Here is a 25095-nt window from a genome sequence, read left to right on the forward strand (position 1 = left end):
AAAGGAATTTTTAAGACCACAATAAAGAAAAATAACAAAAATGTAATTTCCTCTGAGACTTTCTGACAGAAGATGGTAGGGCACAGTTATACTGACTCCCTATGCTAGAAGCTCCCCAAATAACAAGAAGAAAAGCAAAACAAAAGAGGGCACAGTTCCATAGTTGATGAAACTTGGCTTGGGCTCAACCACAGAGTATGATGAATATCTGTTGTATGCCGTGACATTTTCACCAGATGAGTCCTACCTCTCAGGCAGGGGAGTGCTCTGAAAGCAAGTGGAACAAAATGCTAAAATAGCCAACTAACTATCCCTTACTTAGAAAGACAAGGACTTGGGTCATGAGGAGACACAGGAAAAAGTGTAAATCCTGATGGGCTTTTCGTTTCTTAACCTAGAGCTAGAGGGAAGGGGGCTGCCAGACTTATTTTCCCCTATCCAGAAATGGATGAGAAGTGAGACAGGCCTGAACAAAAGACAGAAAACATGACCTGGCTTCCAGCCGCTTACCTGAGTCAGCTGAACAAAGAAGTCAATGGTGAGAGCTGCCGTATTTCACTATGAGCTTTTTCAAGTCCTGCCTGGGACACCTGCTCCTCCTGGAGAGAGGAGTTATGCCCTCATACAGAGCAGATTGCCTGAGAAATATGAGCCCAATGTTGTTTTGAAGCACATACCTGGACTGAAGTTGCCAGGGACACTTTGCGCTCCCTGGTCCCACAACCATTTTTTAAAGTTTATTTATTTATTGGGGGGGGGTCAGAGAGAGAGGGAGAGGGAGAGAATCCCCAACAGGCTCCACCCTGTCAGCGTAGAGCCCAACATGGGGCTCGAACTCACGAACCATGAGATCATGACCTGAGCTGAAACCAAGAGTTGAAGGCTTAACTAACTGAGCCGCCCAGGTGCCCTGGTCCCACACCATTTTTGAGCAAAGAGTAGTAGTAAGTATAAGGACAAAAGGTGTGACCTGAATGTTATTTTCAAAAAGGACAAAATCAAACAGAACAAACCAAAAGCAAGTGCAGAACCTATATGAAAAGAAAATTTCCAGAAAAAGAATAACATTTATGACAAATATTACTCTATGTACTCTACCCAGAAACTAAAAAGGAAATACATTTTGAAAAGCAATCTCAAAGAGGATATAAATGATACAATTATCACAGAGGAGAGAATAATAAGGGCATGAAAAGTGAGCCTCCTAAGGTCAAGAAAGAAATACAAGATACTTTAAAAAACAAAACAGGGGTGCCTGGGTGGCTCAGTCGGTTGAGCATCCGACTTCGGCTCAGGTCATGATCTCACGGTTTGTGAGTTTGAGTCCCGCGACAAGTTCTGTGCTGACAGCTTGGAACCTGGAGCCTGCTTTGGATTCTGTGTCTCCCTCTCTCTCTGCCCCTCCCTCCCTCGCACTCTGTCTCTCTCTATCTCTCTCAAAAATAAATAAACATTAAAAAATTGAAAACAACAACAACAACAACACCCATAGAGATGTGAAAACAGAAAAAGGAAAACTCAATACCACTAAACTTAAGATGAAAGACTGAAATAGGAGATTTAACTAGAATTTGACTCTACTCTGTTAGTATGCATGAGTGATACCCAACACCTAGTAGAGTGTCTGGTGCAGTGTAGGTACATATCATTGAATAAATGAATCAGGAAAATGGCAATTTCGAAGAAGGGAACAGAACAGGGAGCTGAAGAAATAATTTAGATATAAGAATTTTTTTTCCTGAAATACATTAGATTTCAGTCTGTAGACCCAGAAGACAGAGAATGCTGTAGAATGCTTCAGACGATTAAGTTGCTTAACTTTTAAGCGTAAACAAAGAGTTGTATGGGCATTCAGGCAAAAACAAAACAAAACAAAAGACAAAAACAAAAACAAGTAATGTATTGGCGAGAATATAGATAATGTAGGGCTGGCCTCAGAGTTTCCCACCACACCATCTCATTAGTCAGTTAGTAGTGGAGCAGTGACAAGAGTTCCAAGTGGGAAAGTAAGACCCAGACTCATATACTTTTCTAGATTGTTATGAATGTATAAGGGAACAAAGGACAGTTTCCACCTGAGGGAATACAACATTCATGAGCCCGTCTTGGAAAAAGAAAACTATAAAAAACAAAATCCATCCAATCACATGATAAATGAGAATAGAGAACTCAGGAAAGGGAAGCAGTGTATAAAAGGACTCATAGTGAGTGTTAAACCCATTTCTGTAACAGTGGGACCTATGATTTCAGAGAATAAGTAGCACAAATACCAACAATGTAAAATTAACAAGAAAAGTGTTTAAATGGCCTGTGAGAATGAAAAGAAGTATGAGTTTTAGTGACTTCATCCTTCATATTGAGGATTCAGCAGATAGTATTTAAAGTGTGTAGCTCTAGAAATAGAGAAGGGGAAGATGCAGTACACGTGTGCTTCTCAGCTGCCCTTTCCCCCGCTGCTGGTTCCTACTCAATGCCTGAAGAAGCTGCTCTTACGTTGTCAGGCAGAACCTACGGAGTTAAGAGGAAAGAGAGAGAGGGAGAGGGTGGGAGATTGCAAGGAGAAGAGGGAGAGAAAACCAAGGAAGAGTAGGAAGGGGAGGAGAGAAGGAAGTGGGGGAGGGAGGTGATTTATTTGTTTCCTTTTGTCCAGACCAGAACCTAGAGAAGAGCCCCAAGGTGAGTATGGAGCTCCAAGTTCTTTTTCAACGTTTATTTATTTTTGGGACAGAAGAGAGACAGAGCATGAACGGGGGAGGGGCAGAGAGAGAGGGAGACACAGAATCGGAAACAGGCTCCAGGCTCTGAGCCATCAGCCCAGAGCCCGACGCGGGGCTCGAACTCCCGGACCGCGAGATCGTGACCTGGCTGAAGTCGGACGCTTAACCGACTGCGCCACCCAGGCGCCCCTGGAGCTCCAAGTTCTTAAAGAAAGTCTACCTTGTGAAAATAGAGAGCTCTCTGAGAAGGCATCTTAGGCAGGGTGAGGCCCTGACCTTCAAAGCACTCTGGGATTGCTAAGCAATTAGCCAGGGTCTTCTTTTTTGTGGTTCTGCAGTCTGGTGAGCAGAAGGGATGACTGTAGGTGCCTTAACAGGGCATTACAGCTTGCCAGGTGGTCCATCTCCTGATCACAAGGGCTGAAAGTGTCTGTCCCATCCCCATAACCCATAAGTTGTCCACTGCCTAAGATGAACTTGGGTTCACATCGAAGAAAGTCTTGAGCAGGCAATGAAAATGGGGATTGAGCAGCCAGAGAAAGAATAACAAACACAGTCAATGAAACAGGCAGTTTCTACTGAAACGATGGCTGGAGGAGAACTATTACAACTGGATAACAAACAAATAGACAAACAAATGCATTTAAGGAAGTTCAAGCATAGTATTTTGCAAGATATTTTCTGTAAGAAACCTCCTACATACACACACACACACACACACACCTACATACACATGAACACAAACATGCACATCTGCATATCCAGAATGTATTAAGAAACACTTTTTAAGGGGCGCCTGGGTGGCGCAGTCGGTTAAGCGTCCGACTTCAGCCAGGTCACGATCTCGCGGTCCGGGAGTTCGAGCCCCGCGTCGGGCTCTGGGCTGATGGCTCAGAGCCTGGAGCCTGTTTCCGATTCTGTGTCTCCCTCTCTCTCTGCCCCTCCCCCGTTCATGCTCTGTCTCTCTCTGTCCCAAAAATAAATAAACGTTGAAAAAAAAAAAATTAAAAAAAAAAAAAAAAAAGAAACACTTTAAAATCAGTGAGAAAAGGACAACCCAATAAAACAATGGGCAAGAAAGTTGAAAAGGCACTCCACAATATCCAAATAGTCGATACATAACAAACCCAGAAATTAAATATTAATTAAATTTAATATTAAATGGTATTAATATTAAATAATATGAATCTATAATATTATTTTGTTTTAATATTAAAAAAACAAATTAAAACTACAGTGAGAGGCCTCTGCAAATCTACCATAATGACTAAAACATTAAAAACTGTAGCAAATAGGTCTCTCAGATCCTGCTTGTGGAGATGTAATCTGGTGCACTATAATGGAAAATTGTTTGATAATATCCACTGAAACTAAAATATAACTCAGTAAGTTCACTTCTATCTAGCAGAAATACATACCTAAATTTACCAAAAGAAATGTACAAGAATGTGTTTATAGTAGCATTATTTGTCATAGCCCCCTAATCGGAAACCAATCCGAATGTCCATCAAGAGTAGGATATATTAGGGCTGCCTGTGTGGCTCAGTTGGTTTAAATGTCTGACTGTTGATTTCGGCTCAGGTCATGATTTCACGGTTGGTGGGTTCAAGCCCCACACTGGGCTCTGTATTGACGGCATGAAGCCTGATTGGGATTCTGTCTTCCTCTCTTTCTGCTCCTCCCCCTGCTCACACATCCATCTCAAAATAAATAAACATTTCAAAAAAAGGGTAGGATGTATTAATAATTTGTGGTATACTCATATAATGATGTAATAATATATAGCAATAAAAAAAATGAATCGGGGCGCCTGCGTGGTTCAGTTGGTTAAGTGTCTTGATTTTGGCTCAGGTCTGTGAGTTCCAGCCCTGCCTCTGGCTCCACACTGATAAAATGGAGCCTGCTTAGGATTCTCTCTCTCCCTCTCTCTCTGCCTCTCCTCCGCTCATGTGCTCACTTTCTCTCTCTCTCTTTCAAAATAAATAAACTTTATTTATTTATTTATTTATTTATTTAATTTTTAAAATTTTATTTATTTTTGAGAGAGACAGACAAAGTGAGCATGAGCAGGGGAGGGGCAGAGAGAGAAGGAGACAAAGAATCCGAAGCAAACTCCAGGCTCCAGCTGTCAGCACAGAGCCTAACTCAGGGCTCAAACTCACCAACCCCAAATCATGACTAGAGCCAAAGTTGGATGCTTAACAGACTGAACCACCCAGGCACTCCTAAATAAACTATTTTAAAAAGAAGACTGAATTGCTGCTATATGCAACAAGAGGGATGAATCTCACAAATCCAATACTGAGCAAAAGAAGACAGAAAAAAGGGTATAACTCTATGACTCCATTTATTTAAATTTCAAAAACAGGCAGAAGTCAGACAAATGTTTACCTTTAGGGGGGAGCTTCTGGAATATTTCTAATGATTTTTATCTTCATTGTGTTTGGTTATACAATTATATTCCCTTTGTAGAAGTTTGTTGAATTGTACATCTATGATTTGTGAAGTTTTCTATAATTTAATTAAAATGTTTAGAAAAAATCAACATGCATTTATAATAAAATCTTTCAGTAAATCAAGAATGAAAGAATATTGTTAAAATATAAAAAAACTGACACTACAAACCAATATCTTTTATTACATATCATATTTAAATACTACCAGTGAGCCCATTAATGTCAGGAAAAATACAAGGAAGCTCACTATCACTTATATCATTAAAAAATTGTTCTGGTGGAAAAAATGTTCTGGGAATGTTAGTCAATCCTGCAGGTAAGAGAAATAGAGTATAAATATCAGAAAGGGATCAATAAATTTCATTATTTGGGAATAATATGATTGTATACCTGGAAATCCAAATGATACATCTGAAAAATTAATTTAAAGACTAGGTGAGATGGCTAGCTAAAAAAACCCTCAATATTTAAATATCAATAGTTTGTCTATAGACAAATGATAATTAAGATCATAAAAAATAGAAAAATCACATTCACAATGTAATACAAAAATAAATATCAATGAATAAAAATTAAGATACATGAAGAAAAATAAAACTGTTGAGGATCAAATGAAAGAAGAAAATTAGACAATAAAACTCAATATTGCAAAGTGTCAATTGCCCTATATATTCATGCAATCCATAAATACCCACACAATTCTGGGAAGAGTGGGGATTTGATAAAATAATTTATCATGTTTATCTCTAAAAGTTAAGATGAGGAGGGGCACCTAGGTGGCTCAGTAGGTTCAGTGTCGAACTCTTGATTTCAGCTCAGGTCATGATCTCACAGTTTGTGAGACTGAGCCGCACATCAGTCTCTGTGCTAACAGCATGGAGCCTGCTTGGGATTCTCTCTTTCCTTCTCTCTCTGCCTCTCCACTACTCATGCGTTCTCTCTCTCTCTCTCTCTCTCTCTCTCAAAATAATAAATAAACTTAAAATTAAAAAAGTTAAGATGAGGAAAAACCAGGAAAATCATGAGAAGGGATAATAAAAATGAACTCTATACTCACTACTATAATAAGAAACTGAATAGAGAGTTCAAAAGCAACTATTTAGATTAGTGGATTATCTAGCAAATGGTTTTGAGACACCAGCTAGGTTTTCTTTTGTGGAATGGGGGTGGGGGTATTTGGTGAAGAACCAGATATCTAGTTTACTTTTAAAATTTTTTTTTTTCAACGTTTATTTATTTTTGGGACAGAGAGAGACAGAGCATGAATGGGGGAGGGGCAGAGAGAGAGGGAGACACAGAATCGGAAACGGGCTCCAGGCTCTGAGCCATCAGCCCAAAGCCTGACGCGGGGCTCGAACTCCCGGACCGCGAGATCGCGACCTGGCTGAAGTCGGACGCCCAACCGACTGCGCCACCCAGGCGCCCCTCTAGTTTACTTTTTAAAATGTAAAACCTTTTTATTTAGACTTTATCTTTTTAAAGCAGTTTTAAGTTCACAGCAAAATTGAGGGGAAAGGTACAGAGATTTGCCATATGCACCATGTCCCTACACATGCATATCTTCTTTCATGTTCAACATCCTCCACCAGAGTAGTACATTTGTTACAATTGATGAACCTACATTGACACATCATTACACTGAAAGCCCATAGTTTACATTACAGTTCACTCTTGGTGTTGTACATTCTATGGGTTGTACAAATGTGTAATGACACGTGTCCATCATTATGGTATCACACAGAGTGTATTAAATGCTCTAAAACTCTTCTGTGCACTGCCTACTCACCCCTCCCCATCCCCACCTCCTGAAAACCACTGATCTTTTTTCCATCTCCATAGTTTTGCCTATTCTAGGATACTATATTGCTGGAATCATACAGTATGTACCCTATTTCACATATTACTAAGTGAAAGTTTGGCTATTTTCCTCTGTGTCTTTTAATGGCTTGATAGCTCATTGCTTTTTAGCACTGAATCATTCTACTGTCTGGTTATACCACAAGTTATTTATTCATTCATCTTCTGAAGAACATTTTTGGTTGCTTCCAAGTTTGGACAATTATGAATAAAGCTTCATCTTTGTGTGAAAGTTTTTGTGTGGACATAAATTTCCAACTCTTTTAGGTAACTAACAAGGAGTGTGATTACTGGTTCATACGGTATGCCTAGTTTTATAAGAAACTTTCCAACTGTCTTCCAAAGTGGCTATATCATTTATGCTAGCAATGAATGAGGACTTCTTGCTGTTCCATACTCTTGCCAGCATTTAGTGTGGTCGGCGTTCTGGACTTTGGCCATCCTAATAGGTATATAGTTGTATCCATTGCTGTTTTAATTTCAACTTCCTGATGACATATGATGTGGAGCATCTTTTCCCATGTTTACTTGCCATGTGGGTATCTTTGATGAGTTGTCAGAAAAGGTCCTTGGCCCATTTAAAAACTAATCAGGCTTTCTTATTGTTAAGTTTTAGGAGTTCGTTGTATACTTGGATAAAAATCATATTTATCAGTCATAGTTATCATATGTGTCTTTTGCAATTTTTTTTTTAGTCTGTAGCTTGTCTGCTCATTCTCTTGGCATTGTCTTTCAGAAGATTTTAATTTTAATGAAGTACAGTTTACTTATTGTTTCGTTTATTGTGCCTTTGGTGTTGTATCTAAAATGTCATCATCAGCCCTAAGGTCAGCTAGATTTTCTCTTATGTTATCTTCTAGGACTTCTATAGTTTTGAATTTTACATTTAAGTCTACATTTTGAATTAGTTTTTGTGAAAGATGTAAAGTCTATGCCTAGGTTTATTATTTTTTGCATGTGGGTATCCAATTGTTCCAGCACCATTTTCTAAATTTTATCTTTTCTTTCAAAAATTCTTCTTGAAATTTACCATTTTATCTTCTTCATTTTATTGCCTTTGCTACTTTGTTAAATATAAGTTGTATATAGTTGTGTGGGCCCATTTCTGGGTTCTGTATTCTGTTTCATCATTTAATTTGCACATTTTTTCACCCATACCATGCTGCCTTGATTACTGTTTAAGTAATCTAATTAAGTAAGTGATTTAATTTAAGTAAGCTAATTACTATTAGCTTTATAGTAGATTTTAAAGTCTGGTAATGTCAGTCCTCCACCTTTGCTGTTCTTCAATGTTATATTGGCTATTCTGGGTCTTTTGCCTCTCCATATAAACTTTATCCACAATATATCCACAATATCCACAATATAACTTGCTGGGATTTTGAGTGGGATTGCATTGAATCTACAGATCAACCTGGGAAGAACTGACATCTCAGCAGTATTGAGTCTTTCCATCTATGAACATGGACTATCTCTCCATTTATTTAGTTCTTATTTAATTTCATTAATCAGTTTTGTCATTTTCTTCATATGGTTCTTATACATTATTTTGTTAGGCTTATAAATAAAGATTTCATTTTGAGAGGGGTGCCTAGATCATTTTTTTATGCCAAAATAAATTGCCAATGGATATAAGGTTTAAACATACAAAAGTAAACCATAATACTAACAGCAGAAAAGATGGATGAATTTTTGTATGATCTTGGCACTGTCTAAGTGTGAGGTACTATGATTGCAAGTGCTTTATATGTAATAGCTAATTTAATCCTCACAACTCTACTAAGTAATCATTTTTATGGTTCGTATGTTACAGATAAGGAAACAGAGGCTAGATAGGTTAAGTGTCTTGTCCAAGATTATAGAACTAGTAAGCAGAAGAGATAAGATTTGAATATCAGAAGTCTAGCTCCAGAGTTTGTGTTTGGAATACTACACTGCTTCTCTGGTAACCAAATATATGCAGTGCCCTCCTACACATCCTATGTATATGCACAGATGATATTTAAGTTTCTGAATTTAAAAACATTACGCAAAGTAAAAAATATTTATAAAAAGCAATCTTGGAAAATATTTACACTATATATTATAGACAAGGTACTGAATTTTCAAATATGCAAATAATGTACAAAGCATTAACAAACGGATGACAAAAAGGAAGGAAAAAGAAGCCAACAAAAATAGAAAGACATGAATAAGCTGTTCATTGAAAACAAATACCAATGGCCAATAAGCTTATATGTGCCATTCATCTTGAAAAAGTACCAGTTAAAACAATGATAAAATATCACTTTTGTCTACCACTCTGTCAAGTATTGAAAAGTTTAATAAAAATCAAGGTTTTGAACAAGTTGAGGAAAAACAGACACATCCTACTGTCAAAAGTGTAAACTGGTAGAAGTTTGACATGGTGATTTGGCAGCATCCATCAAAAAAATTAACGTAACTATCATTTGACCCATTAATTACACTTCTAAGTATTTATTCCATAGATGGAATGAGTGGCTGAAGATACATATGCACCGGAATGTTTGCTGCATAGTATTTATAACAGTGGTGTTGAAGTATAGTCTATATGATGATGACAATTCACCAGTTGTTGGTTATTAGTCTGCGAGGAGATAAGGGATCGGAATATACATCAACTAAGAGTACTGTGAGTTCACGTGACATTTTTTTTCATAGAAGTTTTTCTTGCAGTATGTTGGTTTATATTTGGGGCAAGCTCCTTATCTCAGTGTGAAATAGCACTTTGAATAGCACTAGTTTATAATAACTAAAAAATGGAAATAACCCAAAAGTCCACCCAGGAGGTATTTGCTAAGCAAATTATATTAGATACAAAATAAAATTCTACACATTCACTTAAAATAATGAACTCTACACACACACACACACACACACACACACACACGATGGAATGGAAAAAAATATTGCAGAACAATATGAATATAGTAAGAAGTGCAAGATGAAAAAGTACAAGTTTGTGTATGCATTGAGTTTCCGAAAATACACACAAGACATTGTTAACCATGGTTATCTTTGGGGTGTGGGATTGGGGTCATGGGGAGATAGGGTATGGAGTTTTTTATCTTATGCCCTTCTATACTGCTTATATGTTTCTACAACTAGCATAAGTTACATTTGTACTTTTTCAAAACATGATTTCAAATTTTAAATTTTATTTAAAAGTTGTGAATATAAGTCAGAATGAGACTCACTGCAGATCAAATTTCCAGAAACTGGCTTTGGGCTGCAGTTTGTTTCAGAAGACTTACTGAGGCAATCTTTGCATGAATTTCCACGGAGTCATCTGTGTAAAGATGTAAAAAGCACATCAGCTTGTTTGTCCAAACTCAGAAATTGGTTTTTCTCACCTTAAAAAAAAAGAGTTTATTATGGGCAATGCATACACTTCTCAAACCAAATTTTTAGTCCGTTTCTAAGATGTGTCTGAATAGTCAGGATTCTGTCCCCGCAGTGTGACAATCGCTCACCTTATTCGGACCATAATTGTTATAAAGAAGTATAGGATCAGGAGACTGTTCAAGAAGGCCCAAAGATGGCAGACCACAGTATGAATTGGACAAAATCTGGGGGTCCTACAAGCTTCATGGATGCCACAGTTTATATTGCCAAAACTTACGGGATATTAGGCTTTTCTGAGTCATCTGGAACACATTAATAATCATTACCAGTTGTACAGTACATGCAGTTTGCAAAGTGCTTTTATATCCACTGTCTTACTTAATCCTCACAACAGGTCTTTGGAGTAGGTAAATTTCGTAGATCAAATTTTATAGATGCAAACACTGGGTATACAAGGCTTATTGCTTATTCCCCAAAGTCACTAAGCAGCGAAGAGGCAAAGCCAGGTTATGCCAGTCCAAGTTCTTACCACCACCCCACACTGCTTTCCAAGGCATGGCCGACCTAAGCTGCCCCAGACAGAAGAGTCTGGGAGGCTTGCTTATTCTCTGTGTTTATTTGCATGATGTTATGCTGTTGAGCTGGAGGAGTTTAAAAGCAGACCATGGCTGTTGCCACTGTTTGTTAAACACTGCTACTTGGAGCAAGCAGAGAACACAGACCGCAGCTTGAGTTCTTAGTCATCTTGAAGAAGATCAGGCAGGATGAATACAGGGAAAAGCAATTCTAGTTGATATGGATGAAGGAAGCTCTCGCACATGCTGTTTTCTATTGGTATGTCTGTTCTTTCCTACCTTTGTTCTACTTTGTGCTTTTCTCCATGAAGTTCAAAGTAATGATAATAAAACGATCTTTCTTGAAGGTGTTCCCAACTCTGATCCCAACTGTTCGTACTTCAAATGTTTATTTATATTTTTCAGGGAAAGAGTGCATGTACATGTTGGGGGAGGGGCAGAGGAAGAAGGAGAGACAGAGAGTCCCAAGAAGGCTCCATGTTCTCAGCACAGAGCCTCATGCGGGGCTTCATCTCACGAACCATGAGATCATGACCTGAGCCGAAGCCAAGAGTGGGATGCTTAGCCGATTGAATCACCCAGGAACCCCAACTATTATTACCTCACAGCAGTCTTTCGTGTCAGATAGCTTTCCTTTCCCAAGGCTCTTCATTAAACTATCCTTTTCTCATATTCCATGTGTATTTCTACTTGCACTCAAACCTTATATAGAGGAATTATAATTATATGATAACACTTTCCATTTATTAAGCACCTTTTAATACCAGGCACTGTGGTAGGCACTTTATATATCCTATATGATGATCTCTAAACCTTGTATCAAATCAAGGTATGACTCATTCTTCTCACTTTGCAGATGAAGAAATCCAAGCCCAGAAGTGACTCACTTTGCAGATGAAGAAACCCAAGCCCAGTAGTGACTCACTACTATAAAGTAGTGAGTGGGAAGAGCTGAGATTCAAACATAGATCTGTCTAGCTTCAAAGTCAAGATTGTCTCCAGTACATACATAGCACGTGGTAATAATGCTTATTGTCATAGTACTGAAAGAAGGTATTTAGTGAAAATGTTCATTTTGAAGTTATGTATTTTAACAGCATCATACTCTCTTTTCCTCGGCTCTTAAAAGGTGGGTTGGTGGTCTAAGGTGATGAAAGTCAAACCTAATACAAATGCAGTACTCCCATATCATATCCCTTACCACCCTAAAGAGAGTTACAACATATAATGGACCCTTCTGTTCTTTCTCCACCTGGTCAACTCTCAAAGGAAAACAAAATTCATATGATCATTGAGGTCTAGAAATTAACTTTTATTTTCAATCTGTCAAGAACTCCTGGCAGTTATTAATTTTATTAAAATGATTACATATGGCAAAACAAAGAATAGAGGTAATTCTATTTCTCTACAACATAAATTATGAGTTAGATTCTTAGCTGCTGGCTCAGCATTGTTCAGGATTCTTTTAAAGGATTTGGGAGGGGAGACTTTAATTTCCAGAAAATGTTAAAGCAGCAAGAGAAAAAATAAATTAAAAGTAATTGCAAATGGAGATATTGCCAAGGATGTCTTAATTATAAAATCTTCTTGATGTGTTTATAGGCCAGATTCCAAGCTTTGGTATTAAAAAAAAAATCACGTGAAAGCTCTCCTATATTGGCTTGTCATCCATATTTTATATCATAGAGGAAATCTGCTGATTCTTTTTAAAAAGATGGCAAAAGTGAATTATGACTAATTCAAACAAAAAACAACCAGCATCCATTCATCTAACTGAAATATGTCAAAACAAAATCAATTTTATTAAAATATTTAATACCAGAATAACTTATAATAGTATGAAAAAGAGTGAAGTACTTGTCCTTAGTTGTCTCTGACATGATCACATTTTGACAAATTAATTTATAAAGATTCCAAAGTTTTTATCATGGATCCGTAACTACTTAAGGATGTAAACCAAAAGAACTCATACTTCATCCGATCATACAGTCATAACTTAACATATCTTGCTTTGCACTTACTGTTACTGCAAACAGCAATTTAGAAAACAAAGTAAAAATATATATATACAAAATATTTTTATATCAAATTATCTTCATTACACTAAATAAACCCAATCCCCAAATGCTATGTTACATGAAAAAGTGTCCTACAATTTATATCAAGAATGATATTGTCCATGTATCAACTAGAGCAGCCTTTGGTTTTAAAAGCGTTTTGCAAAATAAGGAAAAATATCACCACACGGCTGCACTATTGGCTCTCATTCACACTCACAAAAATGCTTTCCAGTTAAAAAAAAATTACAAAATAGATTACATACCCAGAAAAAACATCCCACCATAAAAGAGTCAAATCCTTTTTTACTTCTCTGTAGCACATATACTCTGTTATATTTGGCATCTCTGGTGTTTATTCAAGTTTCAAGTCTCCCCAAGCTGATTAGAATATTATTGTTTGATTGAAACCTATATTCTTCTTTCTTGATATTGATTATTCTCACTCAGTGATAGTCTAACTTAGAAACAAAATGTTCTTTCTTTTAATGCATGATTTCACTTAATTTTTACTTAAATGTCCTACTTGGCAAATTCAAAGACTGTCAATGTTTTGTTTTCCATATGTTTTAAATTTAAAAATCAATTTTATGTCTGTATAAGTATATTCACATAGAGATACATTTCTTTCATTGTCTTGTTCTCGTTGCAATATAAATTGTCCATCAGCAATTATAATTTGAAATGAACCAAATAAAAGGTTTTCAGCCATTCCATATGAAAAAGTTTCCATCACAAAAAGCACTGACCTCTAATGCAAACAGGATTATGTGTTAAAACTAAACTACAGGTTTAGTTCTGCACGGGAAAATTCTGAGTAACTTACGTAATAAAATTTTAAAACACTTATGCAAAACTTAAGAAAGAGAAAATCCAAATTACTTCTAAAGGGCATTGTGGTGTTTCCCAGCAGTGCTTGGAAAAAGTTTTCCAGATCACAATGGATTCACTGGGATTCTTCTTAAATAAACATATTATGTGATTGCCGCTCCTTTCATTTTGGACCTTTGTAGTGTGTCAGATAGGCAGGCAAGATACATGCATGAAATTCTCACTGTCACTCTGAAAAGCATGCTGAACAATTTTTAAATACTGCAGCAGTTTTTTGTTTTTTAAAGGAACATCTCATTTGGGCTGTGTAGATTTCCAAGTTTTAACATGTGAATTACTGAAAACATTTTGAGGGCTTCCAGCAGTTCTGGTTTCTGTCCTGAAACGGTTAGGCCCATCTGGAAGGACACACACGAACTAACAAGCATTGTGGCGTTGTCATTTGAGGCACAGCAGCTCTGCTGTGCCCACGTTGTTGCTTATTTTGGGGGGAAGCAAGGCACTTACTGTAATGGCAATGCAGACACTTTATGCATAGTTTGAGTAACATAAAATAAGTTACTACTTTTGATTAAAGTGAGCTTTTTATAATTTATATGTCTCTTATAGAAGCAACTAAATGATATATTTAGGATAATTAAAAACAAGAAGAGGTTTGAAAGGGAGTCATTTTCACTTTTGCTTCGGCTCTTAAGATGAGGGTTGATGGGAAAACACTGACACGAAGAGCAGCCGTAGGTCTGAAAAGTGACAAACCCTTAAAATGGCTGAACCAGTGGCACTTTGACCGTCTTTACTTCTGCTATATGTGATGACTTCTGGATGATGCAGCTGGTTGTTCCCTGCAGTGTGTCTTTGCCCTGTGCAAGATTGGTTAAGGCCATCGCTGCATTAATCTCCTTCCAGTATGTATCGTCCTTGCTTGGTCCCTTCCTATTGGCTGCACTGGATTTAAGCAAGCAAGAAAGAAAATGATCAAACTCATTGCAGCATACACAGAAAATGCCATCAGTGAAACGTATAAATGGCAAATAAAAACATATTTCTCACCTGTCACCCTTATTGGATCCATTTTCCAGAGCGTCTGTAAAGATAAGCAAAAATTCAATTACTTTTCTTTTTTTCTTTCTTTTTTAACCGTAGGAGCTGCATCATTAATTTACCGGCATAGAGATTCATCAGGAAATCTGGTTGAAATTAATTAAGTTTTTTTACAAAGAAAAAGCAGTTTAAATTAAGATACAAAAGAAATCTCTTTGCAAAGAAGCAAGATGAGAACAGGTAATAAAGAATTAAAAATAGCTTTCATAAGTAAACAAAAATCTGATGTTAATGTATGCTGAAAAATTGGGCCTTTTCATGAGGAGGAAGACAGCACAGGGACAGGAACACTAGCTCTTCCTGGGCCAGGTTCTGGTCTCACTCCCTCACTCACCTGCTGTCTACCTTTGGATAGACTATGATGCCCCCACAGTCTGGGATGCAGTTTCCTCAACTATAAAATAAGGGAGTTCCTAGAAGATCTTTAGAGTGCCTCTGTGATTTCATGGGACTCAAACCTTCATCTCAGAAAAAGGACTGGCAAATAGTTCCCTCTGACTAGCTAGCCAGAGTGACAGATTCAACACTGGCAGCAGCACTGGACTTCTGGCATGTTAGAGTAAGCAGATATCAGTCTTCAAGCTGCAAAGGAAACCCTCTTACTGTAGGAAATGAGCATTAGGGTGTGAGCTTTGCTTATGCACTCTCTCTATTGGTGTAGATTCCCTCCCTCTCTCAGGCACTAATGTCTATCAATGCAAACATCGTTATCAGGAAGGACGAAATGGCCTCTTGATCTTGATTAAATCTCCCTACGTAGCTCTCAGGCTAAAAGAATATGGTATTGGGAACACAAAAAATAGACATGCTGGAGGGAAAGATGTTCAGAAGGTAAAGAGGGTCCGCTAGCATGGCATGGGAAGTGGGGACAAAAGAGTAGAATTGAAACTCCCCATCAGCCTATGAGTCTCCAAAACTAGGTTAAGTCACCACCACCACCATCATCATCAACAACAATAGCTACAGAATGAGGCACTTTGCCCCACACAGGAAACATGAAAAACACAATGTGTGCTCAAGGCCTTCTTCTGTTTCTATGGCCTTTGGAAAGCTGTCTTTTGCTGCCTGCAGTCCTCTCCCTTTGTTTTACCTCCCCCAGCTCAAAGGGTATTTTTTTTTTTCTCTGCAATGCTCAAGGCTAGTTGGGTCAGACAGCATAATTTCCAGATTTGGGCTCTAAGAGAGTCATGGGACTTGAGAATAAGAGCATCAGCATAATCATAATACAGTGTGACCAGGATAAAATTCTCCAAGGAAGATATGGTCAAGAGAAAATGATTAAAAGTCCATGGAGATGAGGCAGCTGAACTCCTATGTCCTTTAGGAAGGAAAAAGAATTGGGAAAGCCTGTTAGTGCATCCTGAGTCAGGCCTCAGGTCGCTGTGAGCTCTTTTGCATAACCCTTGCTAGAGACCCAGGAAGTTAAAAAAGAAAGAAGGCAAGTAAACAAAACAAAAACATAAATGACAAGGTTGTTATGAAGAATAAATGAGATGTTATGTGTCTGGCCCCAAACAGAACAACAAACATTAGTCTCTTTCTTTGATCTTTCACTTATCCTTTGGGGAAATAGCTGGGTCTGTGAGCAGATGGATGGTCACCATCTGGATCTTCTGGTCCCTACTAGGTTGCCCTGGATGGTTAGCTATATTTCTGCTGCTTTTGATATTTTGAATTATAAAATTACTTATGTAATTGGAGGCAAAGAATGACGAGTTTTAATTCATGGAACTCCAATAATCTTAGTTTACAGGTCACTTTCTATGTGCTAGGCACTATTCTAAACACTTTGTGTCTTAGCTTATTTAGTATTAGTGACTTTCTATGTGCACAGTATGTCTCTGTTATGTCCACTAAGTCATTCTTTGTTTCATACTATTATCTGTAAATCTTTACTCAGGAATGACAGAGACAAGGCACTACTAAAACAGAGAACAAGTCAAGGCCTTTGTTTAGGAGGAGGAAAGCCAGCAACATTGGATATTTTACAGAGGAAAAAAAAAAGATCTAGGCCTTTGCTCAATTTTGCCCACAAATTGCAACAATTCTGTTGCCAAAGTGAAGCAATAGGTTATGGAGATATTTATTCAATGGAAAGACTTGGCAAAAGCAGAATAAGTTCCATGAAGCTTAAATAACATTAGGGAAATAACAAAACATAATTTAGAAAAGACCATGTAACTGATGCTCTGGCTTACAAACAAAGCAGTCTCACAGATTCAAAGGGGATCAGAGTCAGATTCCCTACCTGAATGGTCAACCCGAGAGTGATTGCTGCATAGATGACAAGAAGGAAGCCTGGGGCTATCAAATATGTAATGGGTTACAGAACCCAGAAATGCCCTAAATGAGTGGAGGAGCCTGCACGTGAAAGGGGAACATGTAATTCACTGTTAAGGTCCATGGAGAGCTTGCATTTAAGACGAAGAGTGAACTTGTATGTCCTGCAGCCCCATTTATGGCTGGATACTGCTGGCGCTCCCTGGGGCTGCCTCCCTGAACTCATTCCACTGAGAAACAAGTTTACTACAGCCAACTGTGAAATTATAAAACTCTGCTTACTCTTGGGGTGTATGTGTTTTACAGTTTGGTGCCTATGAAAATACCTTTGAAGTGTAAAACATAGATTCCAATGCCTGTTTGGGTATTCTTAATTAGTTTCACAAATTTCAACAATATGCTCGCCTGTATTCAAAAGAACGCATCCTGTATTTTATTTCTCAGGCAGATGGGTATGTTTAATGTCATTAGGTGTGGATTTAGGTTTTTCCCCATCAACACTAGAAAAGTCTTCATTAAAAAGTAATGAACAGAAGAAAACATTTTGCTTCTCTATCAATAGCAATGCTAAAACAGTGTGTAACAAAACTCAATGTCAAACATTTCAAACCAACAAGGAAGAGGTGACCACTACTTTTTTTTTTTTTTGGTGGGGGAGGAGTCTCTGTGTCCAGGGTGCTTTTGGTTTAAACATAAATTGATATTAGGAGGACATGCTTTTCCTGTTGGTGTTATTGGTGAGTTGCCTGCTGTCACTAGGATATTATGCGTCCCAGAGCCACCTCCTTCAGAGCTGGGTGTTCTAGTTCCCAGAAGAACCAGCAACAGGAAGATAGCAAACGGGGGTCCTTTTACTCTGAAACATTTGTGCTTTTGTAGGAAAGCAAAGGACAATCAAGATCTGGTAGTTTGGGGAGACTGTTTTTCTATTCCTCATGTGGAGATGAAATCTGGGGAGATACCCCAGCTATTTTAGAGAACTGATATCATTTGAGGGGAACTCAGAAAATTTACAATCCACACGTTATATTCAATAACTGTATTGAACGTGAAGATGTTTTTTTCTTACGCTGGCTCTTATCTGATTCAAGTATTTTGTGTCTTTTCAGCCAATAGTTAAGAGCAGTGGGTCTACTGACCCATCACCAGGGCTCAGGGGGCTCATGCCACTTCTGTCACTACAGACAGGTGGTCTCACAGGCTCGCCTCCAGAAGTGGCATCGAGGAACAATCTGACAGGAGAAGGAAGGATTCTGTAATGCTGCTGAAAAGAGAGAAATCTGAAGTCTGAGCCAGAGCAGACGTTTCACTGCTGTTAATTAACATGCACAGACTTAGGGTCTGACTGCCCCACATTCAGCTCAGCTGTATCTCTCACTCTGCAAGTAGCTTGGCTCGGCCTCTCCAAAGTCTGGGCTAAAACGCCTTTTTAGATTGTAAGGTTCCAAAAATCAGCTACGCTGTCAATTACCATAAAAGCAACTGGTTGGCAGGAACAACTTATTGAACCAGCCAAAAGAGCGTGTTTTAAGACCAAAAAAGAAAAGGAAAGAAAAAAAGAGGTGCGTAGTTAGGAAAATCTTGGATGCTGTAAAACCCAAACCATGTTAAAACTTAAAGTGGGGCTATCCTCAGTTTGGACATGTGTTTCCTTATAAAGTTACGTAGAGAAACAATTATATTGAAAACCACTTCTATTGCAATTCGAGATGTGTAAGCACCGAGCTCTGTGGGCAAAGTGTCCACTCAATTTTGATAAGTGCAATTTAGAAACGTATTAGTTCTGATATATATTCCTGAAGTAAAGAGTTATAGTCATAAAAAGAGACAAAAATATGGCCAAATCTGTTTCTCTGAGATTTTTTTTCCAAATGTAATCAATAAGCCCTAAAGTTAGGAATGTTTCAAAAATTCTGCAAATGTGAAGTAGTAACTCACACCACTGAAATGTAAATAAAGAATATAAGGATTAAAAAAAATAAATAATCTAAAAATCATGCTTTATGTATTTCCCTAACTTAAAATGGAGACAGTCAGAGCTCCAGATGCTTGACAACTGTGTTCTTTCACACTGTGTCCGTTTTGGGGCTATTACTGAGAACAGCAGGTGTGGACAGCCAGGGTTTGATGTGTTTCTGATCTTGGACATCCTGAGAGCCCCCGGGACGCCAGATCAGTTTCTGGAGTGATTTACATACTTGGAACAACTGAAGTAAAGAACGAAACCCTGGCGAACTGGGTAGACGGAAGACCTCTCTGAAGATTACAAACTACCGATGGCTCGAAATCTGCAGGACCTTACACCAAATGGACGGCGCGATCCTCGGGGCTCCCTGCTCCCACTTTCCATGGTCTCTCTCTCTACTTCCCCCACATACTACTCGATCCAGGCAGGGCCACACACACACCTACAGATTGGTTCCACTGTGACTCTATGCTTCTTTGCTTTTAAAATTAGCATTGATGGGGAGCCTGGGTGGCTCGGTCGGTTGAGCATCGGACTTCAGCTCAGGTCATGATCTCGCAGTTGGTGAGTCCCAGCCCCGCGTCGGGCTCTGTGCTGTCACCTGGGAGCCTGGAGCCTGCTTCGGATTCTGTGTGTGTCTCTCTCTCTGCCCCTCCCTTGCTTACACACTCTCTCTCTCAAAAACGAAACATTAAAATTTTTTAAAAATTAGCATATGCTGTTTTTCTCTAATAAGAAAGGAACACAGGTTCACTGCAGAAAATCTGGGGAAAAATATACAAGAGAGAAAAAAAGGAAATTTAGGGATAATGAATATAATATTTGTATATATGGCTTTCCAAGCAAGTTTATATACGTTTTTAAAAATGGGGTCATTCCGTACATGTTTGCTTTTTTTCACTGAACTTCTACTTTTGTCTTACACTTTGTTAATAAATAAGGTAATAATCTGCCATTTGGCTTTCCCTGATGTGGCAATGGTTTTTGTCTGTGAAATAGAAACAGATTGAAAGAATTCAAAATCCAGCTTCATCCAGTTTAAACTTGAATATTGACAGACCCCGATGTTACATGAAGGGGTTATCTTTAAAATAAAGTAAACAATTACTAACATTGATTGAATGCTTATTCAGATGCCAGGCACTATGCCAGGAGCTCTAAACCGTTATCTGCTGAAATGCTTACAATAACTTTGTGGAAGAACATCATGGCCCTTATTTACAAATGACACTGTAGCTTAGAGGGGTCCAGAAACTTACAAAGGACTCAGTTTGGCTGTGGGGGTGGTGAGTCTCAGCTCTACATCAGTTGACTCTGAAAGTCATGGTTTTTTTTTTTTTAACTCTTGCATTCAATTATTTGAGTGCTCTCTGTTGATAAAGCCACCTTCAAAGACCATGGCAAGGTTTAATGCACTGTTTACATGGAAAGCCTGTGGAATGACAACCTATTAAAAATCTATTGGAGCGCCTGGGTGGCTCAGTCAGTTAGACGTCTGACTCTTGACTTCAGCTCAGGTCATGATCTCATGGTCTGTGAACTCGAGCCCCACATTGGGCCCTGTGCTGGCAGTGTGGAGCCTGCTTGGGATTCTCTCTCTCCCTTTCTCTCTGTCCCTCTCCCACTTGTTCTCTCTCTTTCTCTCTCTCTCTCTCTCTCTCAAAATAAGTAAAAACAAGCTTTAAAAAATCTATTAAGCACATTTTCTGTTCTTTTTGTTAGTATTTTAGACCACAGAGGTGCAAAAAGAGACTTTTTTTCTGCCTATAATGTCATCTGTAATATAAAAAAAATCTGCCCAAATCACAGAGTAGGGACTCTAAGCTCTCTTGAGCTCTTCCCCATGCTTTAATTAGAGTGACATTTTAATAGATGTGATAGCCTTATAACCACTCTTCTCTTGCCCAGAGTGAATTACTGCTAAATAACTCCTAGACAGCTGTGGCTGCATCACTTTTAGAGGAAATTTCTGTGGTTAGCCATTCTTTGGGGGTAGTTGGAGCTTCTGAATGAGTAATGATAAATCATTCTAAGTGATGTCTGCCCCAATAGGAAGGAAAAAAAAAACACCCAACAACCTGTAACACTTATCTTTTGATGACTGAACTGCTTCTTCCAGTTCTACCACAACCAAAAGTGAGCTCTACTTGAACACTTCAGCATGACAGGACAAGATTGTAACTGAACTTGGGGAGGTACCACGGACATTGCTCATTGAGTTTTGAGAGCCTTGAGGTGGGGGAGTTTTGAAAGCTTTCTGAATAGTGAGAATTATAAAATGAAACCCACCCCATCTTCATGGGTAGAGTTAGTATTTTTTTTCCCCTTTTGCAATATGCTAGCTAAATTATTTATCCTGAGGCCTTAAAGAATGAGTGGCTTCCAAAATCACTCCAGAGTTTGAAGAAAAATCTTTTCCAAAAATTAAGCCAGTGTTTCCTCCAGCCATGACTTCTACCATCTGGCCCAAGATTCTTTTCCTTCCTGCTACCTCTCATGCGGGCTGGCCCCTCACTATGGCTAATGATGCCCAGATGTCCTGGATCCACAGGATCCCTACCTTCAGCTGCCTCTCTGTCAATGCATCATCTCCTCTAACTCCTGCCAGGAAATAAAAATTGGAGACCACACCCCTCTCTTCTGAACCAATCACGAAGAGCTCCCTGGTCAGGGTGTAGGTAAGTTGATATCTCAAAGCTTTCAGGATAAGATTATATTTCCATTAACAACAACAGAACGTCTTTATTGTTTCCGTAGTACCCATGTCTGCGTGTAAACCTGTAAAAGTATTGCTTGGCTCCTTATTGGTCAGGGAGTAGTAGCCTTGAGGGCGTTCCTTAGCTCCCTTTCTTACTGTGAAACAGGTATTCTGACCTCATTAGTCTAGGCTGGAGGACTAAAGGTGTAGGAAGTGGGATTTGTAACTTGAAAGTAACTTTTCAATAAGCAGAATACCACCCAGTTATAATGTCTCAACTTCACTTTTAATCTTTTTCACTAAATATATTAAATATCCTTGATGCTAAGTTATTCTGCATATTCCTATCTGCTAAGATTGCTCCTCTGTGATCTCAAAGACTCCACCTTCCCAAAGTCTAAAACATTCAGTCTGAAACTTCACTTTGAAGATTAGAATGCAGTCTATGGGGAGGAAATTGTTGGTGAATGACCAGAAAGGGGGTCTGGAAATGTTAAATATTCTCATTTCTATTCTTAGCTCATCGCTATTAACTACGAGGGTGGTCTGGTGTGAGGCATGGAGGCAGCTCAGGGCAGTGGTTGGAGCCCAGACCCTGGAACTAGAAGCAGGAGTTGGATCCGTGCTCTAACACTTACTATCTGTGTGACAGCTGGCCAGCTCCTTGACTTCTCTGTGCTTCAACTTTGTCACCTATACAATGGGGCTAATAGTACTAGACTCATAAGCTTCTTATGAGGACCATATGAGTGAACATTTTCTGAAAGAGAAGGGAACCTGAGTATATATACCAAGCACTATATAAACCCTTGTAAAATAATAATAATAAAAAAATTAACCTCCTTTCTCACTTTTTTACATCTAAGATATGGGTTTGTATGTAGTCACTAGGAAAATTAGTATGGTTCAGAGATTTAGTAAGAAAACCATTATGTAGGGGCGCCTGGGTGGCTCACTTGGTTGAGTGTCTGACTCTTGATATTGGCTGAGGTCATTATCTCACGGTTCATGGGATCAAGCCCCACATCACGCTCTTTGCTGACAGCATGCAGCCTGCTTGGGATTTTTTTTCTCCCTCTCTCTCTCTGTCCCTATACCCCCACCCCCACCCCCTGTACACATGCTATCTCTCTCAAAATAAATAAATTAATTAAAAAAGAAAAGAAAACCATTATGGAAGAACAAAATACCTTAACTCTGGGCAAAGCCCATAGCTCAGATTCATGGATTAAGTGTGCAGAATCTATCATCTTCAAGGACAAAATGGCTTTTCTGATGTAGTTTTGTGCCAAACTAACACAACATGCCAAGATAAAGAATCCTGGAGCCACAAGAAAGAATAGCTACAAACTTTAAGGGTCTAATGGATTCTGTTACTTCATTTTCTCAAGGGGTATACTGGAGATGTTACCCAAAATGTTTCATCCATGAAAGCTAGGTTTCCAGCCAAAGTCTCAGAAAGTGACTTCCTAATGATGCATGAATAACTTCTGTGTGTGCCTGTGTGTTGCAAGGAGCATTAATTGTTTATAAAATCACTCCTTTTACATGCAAGTTGGGCTACTAGTTCTGAAAACTGAATGGACTTACCAATTCTTAGCTAAATCTTAATTTTGGTCCAAAGTTGATATCGATACTCATTCTCTAAATTCTACAATAGCACAAGAACTCTTTCTTCCGAGATCAATTTTATAGCTGCCACACTGTAGTTCTAGAAGGTTGACTTGTTTAATGAATATATAACTGCATAGTATTAGGTTATGAAGTATTAATGTGTGTTTCTTCAGCAAAAAGAAATGGAAAATATGCATTTGTAATAATCTAGAAACTGGCTGGAGAGTGTGGCTCCATCTATGTATTTTTAAGCTCTTCAGTATCTCTGAAAAACCATCAGAAAGGATTTTTCCTTTGATATATGAACCGTAGTGTATCTTTGAGTTGGCTCACATTTTTGCCATGCTTTTCAAATTCCTCAAATTACCATCTCCAGAAATGGCACTGGAGACCAGGAGACCTTGCTGTTAAACCTGTCTGACTGCATTAACACCAGAAATGACACAGTAAAAGAGATGACGTTCACAAACTTCTTGGATCTTTCCGAGGAGTAGCAAATGACAGCTTCTCTACTCACAGTTCATCTGCTGTATTTATTAATAGAAAAGAAACATATTTTAGACATAAGATGAACAGTATTACCAGCCCTTCTACTTTTCAAATACATTTCAATGTTCTTAATATACTTAAAATGTTAAAACTGTACTTGGCATGTCAGCGTTCTATGTTCACACATTTCTACATTTAAAGGTTCTGCGATTTTCTGCTTTTCATTTCAGAAACAGTCACTTAAAGTCTCAAGTGGGGTGGGGAGGGCTTTGAAATGAAGATTGGGAATATTTTTGCCAATGATATTGAAGGACATGAGAATTTAAAAAAGGAAGTAGATGTAGGGTGCATCGATGACTCGGTTGGTTAAGCATTGGACTTGCGCTCAGGTCATGATCTCGTGGTTTGTGAGTTCAAGCCCCGTGTCAGGCTCTGTGCTGACAGCTCGGAGCCTGGAGCCTGCTTCGGATTCTGTGTCTCCCTCTCTCTCTGCCCCTCCCCTGCTCATGATCATGCTCTGTCTCTCTCTCTCTCTCTCTCTCAAAAATAAATAAACATTTAAAAAATTAAAAAAAATGGAAGTAGGCATAAGGGGGAGGTAAAATTCCTTCCTATGCTTTGGCTGTGGTTGGATTTCTTAGAGTATTTATTCCCAGTCTAGAGGTCTTCTGATGATCCGTTTTGACCAAGAGCATACCAAATACCCCGTGCCCCCCACTTTAAATCTTGCCAGAGGTATCCACTCTAGATTTTGTTCAGGAATCTACATCCCAGAGCATATATTAAATTCCAGTGGAATGCAGATCCCAATCCACTATTATCACCTAAATTTAGAATTACAAGAGATTTCTAGGAAAAAAAGTGGGGGATAAATTGCTGAATATTAATAAGTTGATTTGTTTGGGGGGAGGGAAACAAATACATTTTATGGATCAAAACCCACCTTTTTGTACAATAATTTGTTGAAGCACAGGATGTGTCCTAGGACTATAGGAAAATAGCTGACTCATGAGGTATGTGACCTTGTGTAAATTATTTATGCACACTGCATCCAAGTGTCTTCGTCTATAGCATGGGGATAATAGTAA

At 38.5% G+C, this 25095-nt stretch overlaps 1 protein-coding gene across 2 annotated transcripts in view; it reads right to left on the minus strand.

Annotated features, from left to right (window-relative positions):
* Positions 1 to 12594: 12594 nt before the first annotated feature.
* Positions 12595 to 25095, minus strand: part of MKX (mohawk homeobox) — a 67991-nt gene continuing 55490 nt past the window's right edge. For both annotated transcript variants that reach the window (XM_047865089.1, XM_047865090.1), the window contains exons 6-7: positions 14910 to 14943; positions 12595 to 14804 (exon numbers count right to left, since the gene is read on the minus strand). In XM_047865089.1, the coding sequence (XP_047721045.1) occupies positions 14618 to 14804; positions 14910 to 14943 (221 nt within the window). In that variant the 3' untranslated portion in view covers positions 12595 to 14617. The remainder of the gene's footprint in view (positions 14805 to 14909; positions 14944 to 25095) is intronic.

This window comes from Prionailurus viverrinus, chromosome B4, assembly GCF_022837055.1.
Source record: "Prionailurus viverrinus isolate Anna chromosome B4, UM_Priviv_1.0, whole genome shotgun sequence".
In the NCBI taxonomy this organism is placed as follows: Eukaryota; Metazoa; Chordata; class Mammalia; order Carnivora; family Felidae; genus Prionailurus; species Prionailurus viverrinus.